The sequence below is a fragment of the Quercus robur genome, chromosome 4 (assembly GCF_932294415.1).
Source record: "Quercus robur chromosome 4, dhQueRobu3.1, whole genome shotgun sequence".
Taxonomy (NCBI): domain Eukaryota; kingdom Viridiplantae; phylum Streptophyta; class Magnoliopsida; order Fagales; family Fagaceae; genus Quercus; species Quercus robur.
Genome location: NC_065537.1, coordinates 62,036,936 through 62,056,821, shown reverse-complemented (window position 1 = coordinate 62,056,821; position 19,886 = coordinate 62,036,936). Strand labels below are relative to the sequence as shown.

The 19,886-nt window shown below is 37.8% G+C and overlaps 1 protein-coding gene across 1 annotated transcript; it reads left to right on the top strand.

The window, feature by feature from the left end:
- The first annotated feature begins 562 nt into the window (after positions 1-562).
- LOC126723251 (uncharacterized) lies at positions 563-7,404 on the top strand. The gene is made up of 2 exons (XM_050426576.1): positions 563-3,027; positions 6,190-7,404. Exons 1-2 carry the CDS (start codon positions 1,237-1,239, stop codon positions 7,399-7,401), a joined length of 3,003 nt encoding a protein of 1,000 aa, XP_050282533.1. The 5' UTR covers positions 563-1,236; the 3' UTR covers positions 7,402-7,404.
- The last annotated feature ends 12,482 nt before the right edge of the window (positions 7,405-19,886 follow it).

Genomic DNA, 19,886 nt, shown 5'->3' with positions numbered 1-19,886 from the left:
ATGAGAAAAAAAAAAAAACAACTAATTTTTAGATAATTTTTTCAATTTCTCATAAAAGTGGTATTAATTTTTTTTTTTTAAATAATACATTAACAAATGTCCTGAGAATACTTATTAACTATACCAAATTTTTTTAAAAAAAATGGACCAAAATTTGTTTCAGTCTTCTAAATTTACTTTTGTTCAATTAAGTCTTCGAATATTCAAGTTCATTCAATTAAGGTTTTTTGTACTAAATTTTGAGTGTCCAATTTTTTTTCCAAATTTTTAAAATTAAAAAATAATTAATTAATTATTAGAAATTATTTTCAAAATATATTTTTTTTAAAAAAATTCAAGAAAATTGATAGAATAAACTTAAACCTTGGAGTCCTTAATAATTGAAGAAAAGTGAAGTTAAGAGTACTTTTTATTGCTGAATAAAGTTTAAGAGTACTTTAAATAGGTTGTGGTAAACCTTCAATTTTTTCATTTTAAAATGTGGTGGTTTATTGACTTCATTCCAGTCCCTTCATTTCTTATCTTTCTTTTAAATCCTAACCTTTAGCAAGATTCCTTCAATCCTGTCTTTAAAAGCCGTGTGTAATGGGTAATGGGGGAAAGTGAACGGTAGAACCTCACTTCAGCCATAAGCATCGAAAAAGAGAAAAAACTAAAAACAGAAAGAGAGATGGAGGATGAGATCCAACACTTTAGCCATAAGCATCATTTACGACTAAAGAATAAGAAGCCCTATGGATTTAATGCACATTGCGCTGCATGTTCGGGTTATCTCTCTAGCGTCGTCTATTCTTGCAAAGATTGTCGGTATTATCTTCATACAGAATGTGCCAAGTTGGAGGGTGAGATCGAACACTCGCACCATCCATTTCAATCTCTAAAGCTGCACGTTATTGTAGATGATGGGCATTTCTATTGCAATGTGTGTCATAAGTATCGTGAGGGCTTCAGCTACCGTTGCACCGACTGTAATTTCAAAATGGATCTTTTATGTTCACTCGAATCAGAGATTCGGTTACCAATTCACGACCACAAGCTAAAGCTACAGGTTGGTGATACTGACACTGAACCATCCTTTTTTTGCGATTTCTGTCATACCGAAAGTACTGTGCAGCGTGCCGAAAAGTGTGCGACGGTGCTACCTATTGTTGCAAGCCATGTTATTTCTTCCTTCACGAATCATGTGCCGAGTATCCGACAGAAATCAATCTTTCCTTGCATTCAGATCATCCTCTTATGCTAAGCAGTACTAGGAAAGAGAGGGAACGCTGCGATTTCTGCAACCTTATATGCCAAGCCTTAACCTTCCGCTGTGACTCGTGCAATTTCAAGATTGATTATTTATGCGCCCGTATGCTCGTTGATCATTTCAGCCACCCCCGTTCCCTGTTCCGACACAACAGCATTCTAACCGGTGGTACTGGTAACGCTAACTGCTATGCGTGCCGGGAACAGCTCTCATCCTCTAGTCAATCCTACGAATGCTCTGATTGTGCTTTCTATCTCCATGAATCATGCAGTCGAGATCTCATCGAACATTATAGACACTACAAGCATAAAAAAAATCACTTTCACAACCATCCATTGGAAATCGTTTACTATGATAGAAATGTCACCGGCGTTGTTTGTTGTAGTTTATGCCGTAAATGTTGCTTTGGGCCTACCTACGTTTGCTTCCTGTACAACTTCTTCCTGCATGAGTCCTGTCTAGAGCTCCTGGGAACAAATACAATCAGTCAAAATTCCTTCCATAAGCATCCACTGATAATCGTTGACAATAAGGTTAATGATTCTACTAGCTCTTTCTTTATGAATAATGATTTTCCTAGTTGCTCTGCTTGCGGTGAACCTTGCTTTGAAAAATCCTTTGCTTGTTTGAAATGCAAGTTCTTAATCCACGAATTATGTCTTCAACTGCCCCATGAGATTCAGCATTTCTTCCATCCATGCCCTCTATCTCTACAACAGGAGACTACTAACTTTACATGCAGAGCCTGTGAAAAAAGTCGCTCCCAGTTTGCATACTGTTGTAATAGATGCCACTTTTTCCTTGATGTTGAATGTGCCCTAATGTTCACTAGAAATTTTGAAGGCAAAAACTACATTCTAAGTTACTACCACCATCACCCCTTGATCCTCTGTAAGAAGGAAAGTAATGATCATGTAGTTTCCTGCGATGGATGCAATCAAGTCATCTCTAGTGAAATATACGGTTGCATCCAATGTAATTTCTATCTCCACAGATCATGTGCTGCAGTCCGACAACAGATTGAACATCCTTTTCATCCAAAGCACACTCTCAATTTGTTTTTTGATGAAAAGTTGTTGTGCACAGCCTCAATTTTAAAATCCTTGGATAAGGGGAAAGTGAAATATTTGAGGCACAAGCATTTCTCAATCCACGATGACAAGGAGAATGAAGTATGTGAGAAACACGTTTGCAGTCCATCATATGAATGCATTAGATGCAAATTCTTCATCCATCAAGATTGTATTGAACCTGTAGAAGAAGGGCAACATCCTTTTCAACCGCATGATAATGATAGTCTAATTGGCGTATCAAGAAAAACTCTTCCTAGAAAAAAATTTAGATGTGATGCTTGTTCTTGCAAGAGTTGCTTTGGCTTTTCCTATCGTTGTGAAGAATGCAACTTTAAGTTGGATGCTAATTGCGCTTCATTAAAGCCTACAACGAAGTATGAAGGTCACAAGCATCTTCTTTCTTTCTTCGAGAAAGTGTATGATGACCCTCAGTGTGAAGTTTGCAAAACTAGCTATTCCGATGTCTCGTATTTGCGATGTGTAGAGTGTGACTTCAATGTCCATCTCTTGTGTGTTCCACTGCCGAGTACCATTAAGCATAAATGTCATATCGATCCCCTTTACCTTAGAGATTATTTTGTGGAAGATTATTCAGGTGAGTACTATTGTGATGCTTGTGAAAACAGTAGAGACCCACGGGAAAGTGTTTATCACTGTGCAGAATGCAGCAACTATGTGGCACATATGAATTGTGTGATTGATGAGGTATGACAAATTCACTATCTTATATGAATTCATTTTTCCTTCAATAAGTTTCATTTTTTTTATTAATATTTTTTTATTAACTTGGATATAAAATGCAAATAACGTACAGATTCATACCATTCATTGGTTAGTGTATAAATTACCATTGGGTGCGACTTCTGATGTTTTGATAATGAATGATGAAAGTATAATATTGTTTACCAATCTAATAATTTTTAGAAAATTCATTTGAGAAGATTGATTTTGAAAGAGTGTGTGTTTTGAAATTAAGGTCTACCTTTGAAGTATGCAAAATAAGTCCATTAAAGATTTGGGCAAGGCCAAGGATGAATAAAGCAAAAAAAAAAAAGAAAAAAAAATCAATTTTTTAAATAGTAGATATGAACATAAGACCTACTTTAACATACCCTTCTTGTTTCATCCCTCACCAATTAACTCAAAATTATTAAGTATTTATGGAAACAACTAATGATTTCGTTAAAGAATAATAAATAATTGCTAGTGATGTTTTAGTGTAGTGGGCATAGTTTTGAGTATAGTATGATCCACAATACATATCGTGCGATAAGTACTGTATTGAATGAAAAAAGTACCATATCATAGGTACATATTGATCATCTTCATGAATCGTATGACACGTAAATGTGTATCATATGAATTATATCATATTGTATTAATCATACATATCGGATGATACATAGACATGTGAGTTTAAACTAGGTTTTTGTTAAAATTTGTGCTTTGACTTAAGTCCATCAAGGACTGAGGTTTCAATTTTGAACTTTGACAAACCTTACATTCCTTGATATACATCTTGAGCTTGATTTTCATCCTTTTACAATAGAAATCCTGCTTGGTTTTGTGCAAGGACTTAAGGTAACTAATATGACAAGCAAAATTAGTTTTGAATGATGAATTAGGACAAAGGTACACTCTGCCTTGTAGAGTAGGAGAACATTTTGCAACGTAATCCCTTTCAAGTTATTGCCAAGTTGCTACTAAACGTGGAAGAAGGGAAAATGGGCTTGCCAAGAGCCTTATAGCTTAATTGGCACATCTTAGTATTTCCAATGAAGACGTCCAGTGTTCAAATCACACCACTCCCACTGTACCTATTGAATTTATCAAATAAAATGGGCTTTGAGCCTCTGACTGGCTCAAATGGACCCTGCATCAAGCAATTCCATATCTATCTTTTCTATTTCAGTTTATTGATAGTAATTGTACCTATAAGGCTTTTCACAGATGGGTTGAGTGCCATTCTTCAAGGTGATTTAATGCTTATGTCCCCTAGACAGTGGCAGCCCCAAAGGAGTGTCAAAGACTTGGCAATTTCATCCAACAGCTTGTTAATATCTTCTAACTGTTGTTTCTGACCTGCTTGCACCCATCACAATAATCTGCAACACAATTGCCTTCCTTGTTCAAAACTTAAAGAACTTATCTCCATCATGTTGAGGGGAATTGCGGAGATTTCAGACCTTGTAATAGAACCTGGTTTCCTATATGCAGGAACTTCATGGTCAATTGCTCAAAGTCCCATTGGATAATGCCAGGAGTGCTAAGTCATTGTTTGCCTCACACTACCGCACATCCTTCTAATGGAGGCAAATTCAATTCAACCATGAATAAATGGCCTTGCATTATGACTTAAACATCAGCACAAGATCCCTTTATCATGATCACAACCATGTTAGCCAACTTAACTTCAAGCCCTTTCTTGGATGTTACCGACAGCCTCAATGCTTCCAAGATTGATGACTCTAGGAAGTTATGAGTGCTACCAATGTCAATGAGGATAATAGCCCACTGGCCTTTAATCTTTTCCAACATTCTCTTGGTACTTGAAGATGGGTTTCCAATTAATGCATATAATTTGATTTCAATTGCATTCACTGTTACCTCTTGCTCTGCAGTAGTAACTGCGGTCTCTAAAAGTTATGCATCAATAATTTCCTCAAGGTGAAACCCTTGCAAATGTTTTGAGTGAGTTTGTAGCCCTTCCATTACTCATGTCTAGGCTGCCACTTCTCATCACAATGATAACAGAGCCCTTTCTTCCTTCTTTCATCCATTTGAGCTGGAGTGATCGTGCGGACGAAAAGTTTAGGCTTAAGTTGGTCCAACCTTGTACAGCCTTAAATTATCCCGAGATGGAAGGCCTACTTGAATCTTGAGAATTTTTGAAAGTTTTCCTACCAGTTAAGACATAAGAGGTACTCCTCTTGAATTTTTGCTAATCCAAAGCAGCATTAAGATTCAGTGGGTTTAGCATTCTCACAAGAAGTCTAATCTCATCCTTTAATCCAATGAGAAAACAACTTGTGCAATTCTGACAGCCCCTTAATCCTATTTGATAGTGCTTCAAATTGCCCTTAAAAGATGCAGTAGAGCTAGTTTGCCTCAGCCTTGTAAGGGCTTCCATTAGATCATCAAAGGCTGTACTTACAAATCTTATTTGCAATGCCCTAACAAAAGCCTCCCAAGTCCCAACCGGTGAATAGGCCTTCTTATTTAGCATCTTGAAACCACGCAAGAGCCTCCCTATCCATATGGTAAGACTGTTGTGACTGTTTCCTTATAGTGGATTTCTAACATGATTGGATCCCCGAAATGGTTTTTAAAATTGAAAAGGTTCTTCATTGGTTTTCAATTTCTTTACTAAAATCTTTGTGCTGATAGTTTACTACTTTAGATTCGGTATTTGATATTTGTGATGAATATAAATTGTATAAAATATTTACTTATGAGTGGAAAATCTAGTTAAATTCTGCAATAATTTCATTGCATTAATTGCTTGGGGCCTAAATCAGAAATTTTCAAGGGGTACTAAAGCTTTTAGAACATATAGATCCCAAAATAAGATTTTTCACAACAGATACTTAGGCAACTGTGCCCTAGGCTTGTCCATGTTTGACACAGGCACCATGGGCTTTTTGGTGCGTTCTTGCGTAGTATGTAGATAACTCAATAGCCATAAGAAGAAATTGGAAAGAATGGTTAAAACAAATAAAACATAGATGATTAGTATGACAAGATAACCGATCACTTGAGTCTAGTCCCCAACGAGCATAGTTCTATTACTTATTTCATCGTCTTGCTTTACCTTAATATGTTGCAGTCTCTGTACACCAATTCACTGACTTGGCTTAATTTTACCAGGTGTTACTTTCACTAAGAGGGAAGCGTGGAGATGTGGAGTTGAGAATAGTGGATAGACACAAAATTGATGAGAAGATATCAAAAAGAGGCTTGACCTTAAAAGAAATATTTAACTCTTCTAATGAAGATGAGAAAAGGGAATTCGAAGATGCAGAAGCTGCTATTGTAGATTTGGTTGGAGCGATAATGTCTAAAGCTGACTCTGGGAATAGGGATAGTCTTCTTGAAGATTCGGTAAATTCAGATGAGAAATTCATACTGATTTTAAAGAATCTTAAGTGTCCTATGACAGCGGAGGGTATTTTAAGTTTGGAATTTTTGAAATTTGAGTTGGAACTTGCAAAGTTCAGGAACTACATGGTCTCTCAGAACTGTGCCCATATTCTAGAGTCGTTATTTGTCAAATACAGGGATTTCTGTGCAAGCTCCACTTCAGATGAGACATTCATACCCACTTTAGAGAATCATGGTCATAGTAGTCGAGAGGAGAAATTTTCGAGAAGGAGATTTTTGAAATTGGAGTCAGAACTTGTAAAAGTCAGGGACTACATGGTCTCTCAGAACTGTGCCCATATTCTAGAGCCACTATTTGTCAAATACAGGGATATCTGTGCAATCGCCACTTCAGATGGGAGATTCATACCCATTTTAAAGAAAATTAATCATCCTATGAGAGAGGATATTTTGAATATGACATTTTTGGAATTGGAGTCAGAAGTTGTAGAAGTCAGGGACTACAAGATCTCTCGGAACTGTGCCCGTATTCTGGAGTCCTTATTTGACAAATACGGGGATATTAGTGCAAGCTCCACTTCAAATCCAAGGACAAAGATGCGTGTCGTTAACATTGTTGGTGGGGTTACACAAAACATGTGCAACACCATGGTTAAGGACATCACTCCTGATTTACTTTTCAATTGGTGGAAGAACTTTCAACTTGCGCAGCATGTTGGGTTCAATGTTCAGTTTGCCTTTGACCATTTGTATAGACTTGCGCAAGCACAGTTTCGTATGGATTGTGAATTTGAAGCTAACCAGGACCTTCGTTTTTCTCAAAAGGAGATTGAGGACCTACCAACTAAATTGGAGATCCTCAAAAATAAACAAAAACAGCTTATACGATCTATAAAAAGAAAATCAATATTAGAGAAGGAACGCTTGACTCAAGACATGGAATCAAGGTTGATGCCTGCAGGGATGGGTTTGCTGTGATAGAAAAGTTGGATGAGGATTTTGCAAAAGCATTGCGGTTCTTTTCTGGAATCTTTAGTTTTCGTGGTGGGGAAGAACACGTACAGCGCGTTCAGGAACACGCGCCTAGAGGAGCAGCTGCGCGAGATGGGTGTGGAGGAGGTGATCGTCACGGGTGTCATGACTAACCTCTGCTGCGAGACGACGGCGCGTGAGGTTTTCATCAGGGGGTTTAGGGTCTTCTCCTCCACCGACGCGCTAGCCACGTCGGATTTGGAGCTGCACGAGGCCACGCTCAAGAACTTGGCATATGGCTTCGCTTACTTTGTTGATTGCAAAAGGCTTCGAGAGGAGCTCTTTGGGAATCAATGAAAGAAGATTGAGGTACATCAACGAGTGCATATGTAGTGTTTGTGAAAATGTCTGAATAAGTTTTTATTTTCTAATTTATGTATTTTTGTTCTTTGATAGATAGCCCTTGTATAGTTGCGAAAAGATGAAAGAAAATAATTGAAGGCTTCGATCTTGATTAGTTCAATAGTGGCTGGGATTAATTATGTTTTCCTAGAAAGGTATGAATTAGATCCATGATATCAAGCAAGAGTGAGGGACTAAAACAAAAGTTTTCTCCTTGTTTTGGAAAACTTGAGGGTCCATTTGATAAGAGAGTTTGATTTCCAATAATGTTTGATAAGAGATTTTCATAATGTTATTATTTTGTGGAAATAAGTTTGGGTAAAAAAGTGTGTGAAAATATAGTTAATATTGTTTAAATACTGAAACATATTGTTTAAACAATAATAACAAACACCCTAATACTTTAAAATTTTATAACATAAAAATGGCACACAACTTGTGCTACAATAGAGCCAGAGCAATCACCTTCATAAATACAAAATTGATAGTTGGAACTTTCTGATGTACAATCTTACCTTTTTCTGTTTAAGGAATCATTAAGGCCCCTAATATTCAATATAATGGAATTCATATGGAATCTGTACCAACATTCTGTCCCTCTTCTAGAGTTTTACCTCTCCTTGTACTAGAAGTGTCTCCTTGTGTTCGCTTTTCTTTTTTTCCTTTTGATTATAACCCCTTGCTCCATTGCAGCTTCAATGGACTGTTGTGTAGTACATTGTCCATCAGTGTGCTCATGAACCTCTAACTTAGGAATGATCGATGAAGGCTCACCAAGTTCCCAAATGCCCACTGCAATATCACAGTCACCATCTACGTACATCATCTAGTTATGCTCAATAAACTGCAATAGTTTAATCAAAAAATATGAACATGATTCCACCCCTTCAATAGGAAAAGGTATAATATAAATTGGATACATACATCCACCCTCTCATAACACGTACCTTTTTTTTTAAAAAAAAGAGGTTAAAACTTAAAACAAATAAACATTGAAGGTTTTTTTTCTTTTTTTTGGATAATCAATAAACATTGAACGTTAGTATGACAACATAATTGATCTTTCAGTGTAGTCACCAAAAATTAAGCCAGAAAAATTAAAAATAGCAAATCTTATCACCAAAGAACATAATTATAATTTTTATTTATCCTCTTCCTTTAGCTGTTGTCTTGACTTTGCAGTTTGCAGGCCTATATTGTTCATTACCTTGGTTTTAATTTCCGGTTGTTTATGTAAGGTTGAATTTAATCAACCATTTTATTGGTTTTATTCCGTGCCAAATTTGCTTGTATTTCAGCATTTAGTAACCCTGTATTTAGGTGGGTTTGATGTAAGGGTAGTGAGTGAGATAAAGTGTTGATTGCTCAAGAGTGTGCAAGAAAACAGAGACTCGCGGCTTGCTCTCGCGGGTAGCTTGCAGCTTCAAGCCGCCAAACGCAGCACACGTGTCAAGCATGCCAGAAAGTGAACAGTCATGCTAGCTGGAACACTACAGGACAAAACAGGACAACTGGGCATACGGTTATCTCGCGACTGGGTCTCGCGACTTAGTCAAGTCGCGAGGCCAAGCCGCGAGCCACCCCTGTTTTGTAAAACCTGACGTTTCACATTCCTCTCTCACTCTAGTATAAATACCCCTTATACCCACAAATGTAAGAGAGCTTCCAGAGAGAATTTTGAGAGAGAAACCCTAAAGAAAAATAAGATTGATTCACCAACAATCTATACATTAGAGTCTCTTCAAATTCCTCAACTCTCTTCCTCTCCATTGTCAAATTCTTGAGAGGCATTTTACCAAAACCTTGTTCTCACCATATTCATCACTGTGAGAGGGTTGTTTGGTTTGCTGGGAAGCAGTTAGGAATGAACCAATCTACATTGGTTGATGCTATGGTCTAGGAGCGGAATCTGGGAAGCTAGAAAAGAAAAAGGTTCGGCACAACCTCGTTGGAGCAAAAAGCTTGGAGGGCTTAGGTGCACTAGGTAAATTAGGCTTGGAGGGTCTATTGTTGTTCTTGTATCCCAACTACATTTTCTAGTGGATTGTTTACCGTTTGGAGGGCGGCGGAGAGGTTTTACGTCGAGGGCTTCGGTTTCCTCTTCGATAACACATCGCATGTTGTCTTTGTGTTTGCATCTTCCTTCCCTTTTATCTTAGCCTTTTATTATCTGCTATGGGTTGTGATTTTAATTTGGCTTAGATAGTTTATCCAATTCTATATTATAGCTTATGTTCATTTTCCGCATACTAGTTGTTTGACATAATGCTTGAATTGGTTAATTTGTAAATTGGGGGTTTAAACGTTCAAGAGTGTTTATACACATAATTGAACTTTCAATTGGTATCAGAGCAGGTACACTTGTTGTGGTTTTATTACCTAAGTGTGATCCTAGACCCCTATGTTGTGGTAGCTGTTATGGAAAATACCATGCTGAATTGTTATTTAAGTGTTTGTGAAAATGATTCTATGCACATGTCTGAAGAGTGTTTTACCAATGATCTTGTAGAGTTATTAAAAACTAAGAAACATGCTAGATTATTTGTTCAAATGCTGGAATTTTTTGAAAATCAGAATCATGTCTTACACAGTAGCATATCTGAATCTAAATCATTGATTAAGAAATATAAAAGAAAGAATAGAATGTTGTGTGAGATGATTGAGAATCTGAAATTGAAAGGTCAATCTGAAAGAAGCATGAAATCTGATGATGAATTTTTGTTTGAAGGTCAAGAATGTTTGTCACATGTGAGCTTATTTGTGCATACCTCATTGAAGGTGTTTAATGCATGTTTGTGGTATCTTGATAGTGGTTGTTCTCGCCATATGACAGGGGATAAGTTACTGTTTAAGACTCTCAAAGAAAAGGTTGGTGACTATGTGACCTTTGGTGATGGAAGTCATGCTCAAGTCCTAGGCAAAGGAACTATCGAGATACCTGGATTGCCGCTGTTGAAAGATGTGTTATACATAAAAGGGCTGAAGGCAAATCTGCTGAGCATCACTTAAATTTGTGATGATGATTTCCTGGTACAATTCTCTAAGAAGGGATGCTTGATCATCAATGAAGAAGGGATGCTTGATCATCAATGAAGAAGAGATTCAGGTCTTGGAGGGAAATCGGACTACTGATAACTGTTATGGAGTAGTTCCCACGACACCCATTTCATGTAGGAGTGCTCGGGTGGATATGTTGGAACTTTGGCATCACAGATTTGGGCATGCTAATTTCAAACAAGTAGCTAAAGTGTCCAAACTTGAAGCAGTTGAGGGACTTCCTAAGTTTGGAAAGGTGAAGAAGACCGTTTGTGGTGCATGCCAAATGGGAAAGCAAACAAAGGCAAGTCATCACAAGGTGAATGTGATTGCTACTTCTCGGTGTTTGGAGTTACTTCATGTTAATCTAATGGGGCCTACCAGAATTGAAAGTCTAGGAGGAAAGAGATACATTATGGTCATTGTGGATGATTACTCAAGATACACTTGGGTTGAATTCCTTAGAGAAAAATCAAAAGCATGTGAGAAGTTGGAGATTCTGTGCAAGAAACTACAAAACGAGAGAGGGGTCTCTATTGCCAAAATTAGAAGTGATCATGGGAGGGAATTTAAGAATGCAAGATTCGAGTCTTTCTATGAAAAGAATGGAATCAAAATAGAATTTTCAGCCCCCAAAACTCCACAACAAAATGGAGTGGTAGAGAGGAAAAATCGAGTGATTTAGGAAATGGCAAGAGTCATGTTGCTTAACAAGCAAATACCTCAAAAGTTTTGGGGAGAAGCTGTCAACACCTCGTGTCACATTGGCAATAGAATATTTTTCTGAGTAGGAACAAAGAAGACCACCTATGAGATTTGGAATGGAAAGAAGCCTAGAGTGAAGTATTTCCGGGTGTTTGGAAGCAAATGTTATATCCTAAATGATCGGGAGAATCTTGGGAAGTTTGATGCGAGAAGTGATGAAGGTATTTTTCTTGGGTACTCTACTACGAGTCGGGCATATAGAGTTTTTAACAATAGAACTAAGACAGTGATGGAGTCCATCAATGTCAAGATTGATGATGCCTTACCTAAGGTGGAGATGATTGATGATGGTGAAGGGCCGAGCACCAAAGAACCCGATGTTGAGGTCGAAGCTCTTGATATAGAAGGTGAAGAACCTACACCAGAAAAAGAATCGACTCCTATCAACCCAAGAATGGAAACGAGATCGATGTCTAGAACGTCAAGTCCTCTTACTCCTTCGGAAGTCCATCCTCCTATCTCTCGAAGTGATGAAGTCTCCACATCAAAGAAGCCATCTTCAAGAGTAATTAAGAACCATCCGGAAAGCAACATCATAGGGTCTCTAGATGAAGGTCATCACCTCAGAAAAGGAAACATCCTGCTAGCCAATCATGTAACATATCACTACTATCTTGCTCAATTTGAACCAAAAAGGGTAGAAGAGTCTCTTCAAGATGAGAATTGGGTAGAGTCAATGCATGAAGAGCTGAATCAATTTGTGAGGAATGATGTGTGGGAACTTGCTCCAAGGCCTGAAAATGTTCATGTCATAGGCACAAAATGGATTTTCAAAAACAAAAATGATGAAGATGGAGAGATAATTCGAAACAAATCTCGGTTAGTAGCTTAGGGATACATTCAAGTAGAAGGAGTAAACTTTGATGAATCCTTCGCTCCTGTGGCAAGACTCGAGTCCATTCGAATTCTGATGTCCATTGCATGCACTATGAACTTCAAACTCTACCAAATGGATGTTAAGTGTGCATTTCTGAATGGATATCTAAATGAAGAAGTGTTTGTTGAGCAACCAAAAGGATTTGAGGATCCTCACTTTCCTGATCATGTGTTGAGACTGAAGAAAGCCCTTTACGGCTTAAAACAAGCACCTAGAGCTTGGTATGATCGGCTTACTCATTACCTCTTAGATACAGGATTCAAAAGGGGGTATGCTGACCGAACTTTGTTTGTCAAAAATGATGAAGATTATCTCCTTGTGGCACAAGTTTATGTTGATGACATAGTGTTTAGGGCTACCATTGAAGATCGTGCTATTGAATTTTCTGAAGAGATGAAGAAGGAATTTGAGATGAGTATGGTAGGGGAACTCACATTTTTCTTGGGTCTACAAGTCAAACAGCAGAAGGAAGGCATATTTGTTTCACAAGAGAAGTATGCTAGAAACATTGTCAAGAAGTTTGGACTAGACTCTAAAAAACATGCTTCCACTCCCATGAGCTCATCTACTAAACTGAATGTTGATTCTTCTGGAGTAGAAGTAAGTCCTACCTTATATAGGAGTATCATTGGGAGTTTACTCTATCTTACAGTTAGTAGACCAGATATTGCATTCAGTGTTGGTGTTTGTGCCAGATATCAAGCTAATCCAAAGGAATTTCACCTGACTACAGTCAAGCGAATCATCAGATATGTTAATGGAACTTCAAACTATGGTCTGTGGTATTCAAAAGACTCAAATGCTTGTCTTGCCGGGTATTCAGATGCTGACTGGCTGGTAGTGTAGACGATCGGAAGAGTACTTCAGGAGGCTGCTTCTACCTTGGCAACAATCTTGTCTCGTGGATGAGCAAGAAACAAAATTTCATGTCTCTATCTACTGCTGAAGCAGAATACATCGCCGCTAGAAGTTGCTGCACTTAGCTTCTTTGGATGAAGAAATTACTTCATGATTATGGAATTCCTCAAGAGACAATGTGTGTCTTCTGTGACAACACCAGTGCCATCAATCTTTCCAAGAATCCTGTCCAGCATTCAAAATCTAAACACATAGAGATACGTTACCATTTCATTCGAGATCTAGTAGAAGAAAAAGTTGTGTGTCTTGAGTTCATACACACCGACAATCAAAAGGCGGACATCTTCACCAAGCCTCTCGATGGTCCACGGTTTGAATCACTCCGTAAGACCATTGGTATTGGTACAATTCCTTGACTCTCTTGTGTGCTGTGTGCTTCACATATTTATGATATGATAAGTTTGTTTGTGTTGGGGCACACACTACTCTGTTGGCTTTTTGTGTAGCATGATCTTGTTTGTTTGTCTATTTGTGCACTCTTTTGGTTTTCTTTTGTCTTTGATCAATCTTTTTCTTCTTGTGTCAAAAATCCAAAAAACACATAAAAATTAGAAAATCAGAAAGTTTGATTGACATTGTTGAGTTTTTGTCTTAAAACTTGTTTTGCCTTGTACCTTTGTGCTAATGGCTTTGTGCATTTTCGAGCATAGCTTGGTTCATTGCACTCATATCACTGTGGGAGAAATCTTGAAATCTATGTGATTGTTGTAAATAGATCTTCAAACTTGTCATGAATGATTAGTGAATGATTATGTTGATCTTGAGACATGCATAGACTTGTGTCTATATATCTTCCCACTCTTTATTTTTTATTTTTTGCTTAAAAGAGCTCACCAAATGTAAATCTCCAAATGAAAAAAGATATTGAGCTGCAAAAGTCTGTCGCACATTCTAGTATTTGACTAGGAAAAAGGGTAAGCGACCTAAAATTCAAGTGAATGTTTATTCAAAAAGCCAAAGGCTATCTCATCAAGGTGAAGTATCTAATATCACTATCACAATGAGAGGTGATTGTCTCAAAAATGATCAAAAAGATCAAAGGTTATGATTGAAAGTGGAGTCAAATGTAAAGCTCCAAGATACGTTATCAAGTTTTGTGAGAGGTCATATATACATATTTCTATAATTGAGATAGTTCACATGATCTAGTTCTAATTGTGTATGCCTTGGTTGAATTGATCATTGAAGCTTCACATTAAACTAAGGACTATCTCATTGTTGATATCCACACACAACACACAAGTTTATGTTTGATTAATGTCATAATTATTTGTGTAATTGTACTTGATGAAATGTGTTTTCACATACTCAATCTTTGTTAATTCAAGCACAAAAAGATTTTTCATAGTTTTAGGTGTTTTTGGAAAGTATTTTGTTCTCAAAATTTGAAAATTTCAAAAAATTCAGTTTTGCCCTGTTTTGGCGACTCAGTCGCGGGTTATTCAAGTCGCAAGCCTTAGTCGCGTGCTCGCGGGTCATTTTTGGCGACTTGTTCGTGAGTGAAAGGTCCAGTCGCGAGGGTTACTCAGAGATTTTCACGGCTCAGCTCGCGACTCTCTCGCGGGTAGATCTTCCAATCGCGAAAAACACTTAGAAAATTTTTTGAAATTTTTCTCTTTGAGTGTTTTGGCGGCTTGAACTGGTGACTTTGTGGCGACTCACTTCAGTCACGAAAAACACGTATTTGGCAAAAATAGGGGCAGTTTTTAAATCTTTTTCAGTTTTCTCTCGAACTCTTGTGACTATTCATATTCTTCCTCAACTGTCTCTTTTTCAAACACTCCGTGCACCCACTTTCAAACTCCATTGTTGCTTCATTTCAGCTCAAAATCTTCAAGTAACAGGTATGAGTTTTCTTTCTTGAACTCTATTTTACTTGATTTTGTGGTTTTCCCTCTGGATTTTTCGCTTTTGTTTATGTTTTTTAGATGGGTTTGAGTTTCGGTTGTTGCTCTATGTTCATGCTCAGCCTGTGGAAGCTATTGATTCAGTTTGATCTTTAATAAGTTGTTGGTTTTGGTCTTCATCATGTGATTAGCTAGGGTTTGTTATTTGTTGGTTTCTCATCTTGTCTGATCCGTTGTTGATGTGTTGATTCAAAATGTTCTTGTGTTGGATGTGTGTTTTACTATGCTGATTGTGTGGTTTTAATCTGACCCACTCTACTGTGTAGCTACATTTGGGCCATTTTTGTCCCTAATTGCTATTCTCTGGTCATTTTCATCTAGCTATTAGGGTTTCTTCATTATCCCTAAATTGCCTCTAACCCACTGCTAATAATGTCTGTTGGATTGTGTTCTGTCACTTCCTCTATTCATGATTCAGACTAGACATGTCACCATTCAAGAAAGCAGCTGTGAAAGGAGGCAGTTCCAAAGGGAAGGAACACGTCATTGATGTTGATGACTACTCACCCCAAACAAAAGAGACTCGTTCTTCATCAAAGAGATTCGATCCCAACAAGTTCATATCCTATGCAACCTATCAGTCTCATGAGAATTATTTCCAAAATGCTATACCATTACTAGAAAGAACTGTGGATCAGTCATCACTTCATGACACGGACATTCCGAAATGGTTTGCTCACAAGGATTGGCATTACCTTCTCTCTGATCTGGATGACACGTATGAAGATTTGGTAAAGGAATTTTATACCAACGCGATTGTGGAAGAAGATGAACTTAAGTGCTGGGTTAGGAAAAAGAGCTTTTCAGTCTCTCCTGCATATTTGGCAGAGATCCTTCACATTAACAGACCAATATTTCGACACTCACCGGTTTATGATGATCTTTGTCCTGATAAGGAGCTTCTCAAGGAAAGTCTTGGACAAGACTTGGAGTTCTCACCCAACAGAAAATCCATCAGTGATTCCTCTCTTCCTCCAAAACTGAGAGTGCTTACAATTGTGATGTTTCACAATTTGTACCCTTTATCAAGCACTGGGTATATGAACCTCGGACGTGCTTTGTTTCTTCATGACCTAATCTCTGATGTAGAAATTGACATCTGTGCTCATACCTTTCATGTTCTGCGCAAAACGGTTCTACGAATTGATTCCAAAACGTGCATTCCTTTATGCTGTCTCATTTTAAGGATCTTGAAGCTCAAGGGAATTTATCCAACGGCAGATGAATCTCCTCTCTCGAAACTGAGTCCAATCAACATGCGTACATTCAACGCAAGCATTGGACACAATCGAAAGAGAGCCAAACCGGAACCTTCCGCATCTCATAGTGGCTCTCATTTCAGCACTCTTTCCCTTGATGAAAAATTTGATCACATTGTATACTCTGTACACGAGTTGAATACAAAGATGTCTGGACTCACATCTACTCTACACCATTACAGCACTCGATGGGATATGAAGTTTACCTCACTTCAAACTCAATTGGATCAAATTCAGAGAAGACTAGAAGAGGATATATAGCCTATTCCATGACAAAAAAGGGGAGTGATAGGCCTGATTAGAGGGGGAGGATATTACCTAAGAGGGAGTGTTTCTGCATTCTTCTTCAGTTCAAGTTGTTATATTTGCTTTAGTTTAAGTTGTTATATTGTGTTTTGTACATGTTTGTACCCATGTGCTTATGTAAGCTTTTAGGGTTATGTTTTTATGCATATTTTGTAGGCTTTATGGTTTGTACCTTGCTTATTGCAGCCTTTTATGCTATGTTGAAATCAATACTTTAATCTAAATGTCTTGCATTTTGTTTTAAGTACTGTCACTCTTGTGCCCTTGTAGGATTGTTCCTAGATGCATATACTTAGTGTATTATGCATTGGTTGAGTGTTGGGCATACAAGTATCTTGCTTTGTTCTTGTTAACTTGTATGTTCAAGTGTTCATTCCAAGTGTGAATGAGCACTGTGAACTCTACCTTGTGGTGTTCACTTAGTTGATCAAGCTATGATTTGATTCATCACTTCATCTTTGCTTGATCACCTTTAGCTTATTTCATATGCATTTCATGCTTTTCTGCATACAATGATCATGGTGTATTGTTGTGTTTCAGGAGTTTCATGATCTTATGATTCAAGTGCTACACAGCTTCTAGAGTTAGGTGTGAGTGAGTTTTGTTCAACTGTTCCCAACTCACATGTTAAGTCTAGAGTCTGTTTTAGGGTTTTGTCACGGAATCGCCAAAGAGGGAGATTGTAAGGTTGAATTTAATAAACCATTTTATTGGCTTTATTCCGTGCTAAATTTGCTTGTATTTCAGCATTTAGTAACGCTGTATTTAGGTGGGCTCATTATAAGGGTAGTGAGTGAGATAAAGTGTTGATTGCTCAAGAGTGTGCAAGAAAACAGAGACTCGCGGCTTGCTCTCGCAGGTAGCTCGCGGCTTCAAGCCGCCAAACGCAACACACGTGCCAAGCGTGCCAGAAGGTGAACAGTCATGCTAGCTGGAGCACTACAGGACAAAACAGGACAACTGAGCATACGGTTATCTCGCGACTAGGTCTCGCGACTTAGTCAAGTCACGAGGCCAAGCCGCGAGCCACCCCTATTTTGTAAAACCTGACGTTTTACATTCCTCTCTCACTCCAGTATAAATACCCCTTATACCCACAAATATAAGAGAGCTTCGAGAGAGAATTTTGAGAGAGAAACCCTAAAGAAAAACAAGATTGATTCACCAACAATCTATACATTAGAGTCTCTTCAAATTTCTCAACTCTCTTCCTCTCCATTGTCAAATTCTTGAGAGGCATTTTACCAAAACCTTGTTCTCACCATATTCATCACTGTGAGAGGGTTGTTTGGTTTGCTGGGAAGTAGTTAGGAAGGAACCAATCTACATTGGTTGATACTATGGTCTAGTAGCGGAATCCGAGAAGCTAGAAAAGAAAAAGGTTCGACGCAACCTCGTTGGAGCAAGAAGCTTGGAGGGCTTAGGTGCACTGGGTAGATTAGGCTTGGAGGGTCTATTGCTGTCCTTGTATCCCAACTACATTTTCTAGTGGATTGTTTACCGCTTGGAAGACGGCGGAGAGGTTTTACGCCGAGGGCTTCGGTTTCCTCTTCGATAACACATCGCGTGTTGTCTTTGTGTTTGCATCTTCCTTCCCTTTTATCTTTGCCTTTTATTATCTACTGTGGGTTGTGATTTTAATTTGGTTTAGATAGTTTATCCAATTCTATATTATAACTTATGTTCATTTTCCGCACACTAGTTGTTTGACATAATACTTGAATTGGTTAATTTGTAAATTGGGGGTCTAAACATTCAAGGGTGTTTATACACATAATTGAACTTTCAGTTTAGCAGGTGTTACTTTCACTTAGCGGAAGGCGTGGAAAGGTGGAATTGAGAAGAGTGAATAGAAAGGAGGTTGAAAAGCGATTAAAAAAAATACGCTTCACTTCAGAATACATATTTAGCTTTTTTAATGAAGATGAGAAAAAGGAATTTGTGAGGTTTGAAGCAGAAGTAGGTGATTTGATTGGAAAGATAATGTCTAGAGCTGAGTTTAGGAATATGGAAGATATTCTAGAAAATTCATATTCAGACGAGATATTCATATTGCTCTTGAAGTATGTTAAGGTTTGTGAGAAAGATTTGCAAATGACGGTTAAGCAATATACAAATACTGCATCTGTCAAGGACTACATTTACGAGTTGCAGAATGCCAAGCTTGATGTAAGAGATTCAGGAATGACTTTTTGGGATTTGGAGTCTGAAGTTGTAAAGGTGGGGGACTACATGGTCTCTCGAAACTTTGAAGTAATTCTAAAGAGCTTATTTGAAAAATTCGGGGATTTTAGCGCTGACTCCACTTTAAATCCAAGGACAAAGACGCGTTTCATCAACATCTTTGGTGGAGTTGCACAGAGGTCACTACGGAATTACTTTTCAATTGGTGGAAGAACTTTAAGCTTGTGCAGCACGCTGGATTCAATATTCAGTTTGCCTTGGATAAGTTGTATAAACTTGCACAATCGTGGTTTTGTCTTCATCGTGAATTTCTAACTAATGAGACCCTTCTCAGTTATCATGTCCAGATTCGTGATCTAACAACTAAGTTTGAGGAACTCAAAGTCAAACAGAAGCAATATGTAGCATCTACAAAAAGAGAATCACTACCGGAGGCAGAGATGGAGCGCTGGATTGCTGACATTGAGCTGATTTCGAAAACACCAAGGACATGTTTTCTGTGATATCAAAGCGGGATGAGTGGAGTGTGATAGTGTTACTGAGTTCATTTATGTAGTCTCCGGGCTTCTTCCTGGGAATTTATTTAGGCCTTTGCTCATGGTCCTTTCTTTTGATCTTGTGACGTTGTTCTTGCTTTTCTTTCCCCGAGTTAAATTGTTATGAGAACTATTTGCAGTTAAATACTTCATGTATTTATTCATCAATGGGTAGAATTTGAGACAAATTATCATATCGTTCTTGTTAATTTTTTCCTTCAAAAAATTTATGGGCTTTCGTTGTCCTTCGGGATCTTTTTCTCAAAATTCCTTTCTTCTATTTGATCTAGTGAAGTACACG

Excerpts from the sequence above, each read along its gene's own strand:
- LOC126723251 (XM_050426576.1), top strand. The coding sequence starts at position 1,237 with ATGCTAAGCAGTACTAGGAAAGAGAGGGAACGCTGCGATTTCTGCAAC. Across the intron at positions 3,028-6,189 it reads TGAATTGTGTGATTGATGAG|GTGTTACTTTCACTAAGAGG; the intron begins GTATGACAAATT and ends TAATTTTACCAG.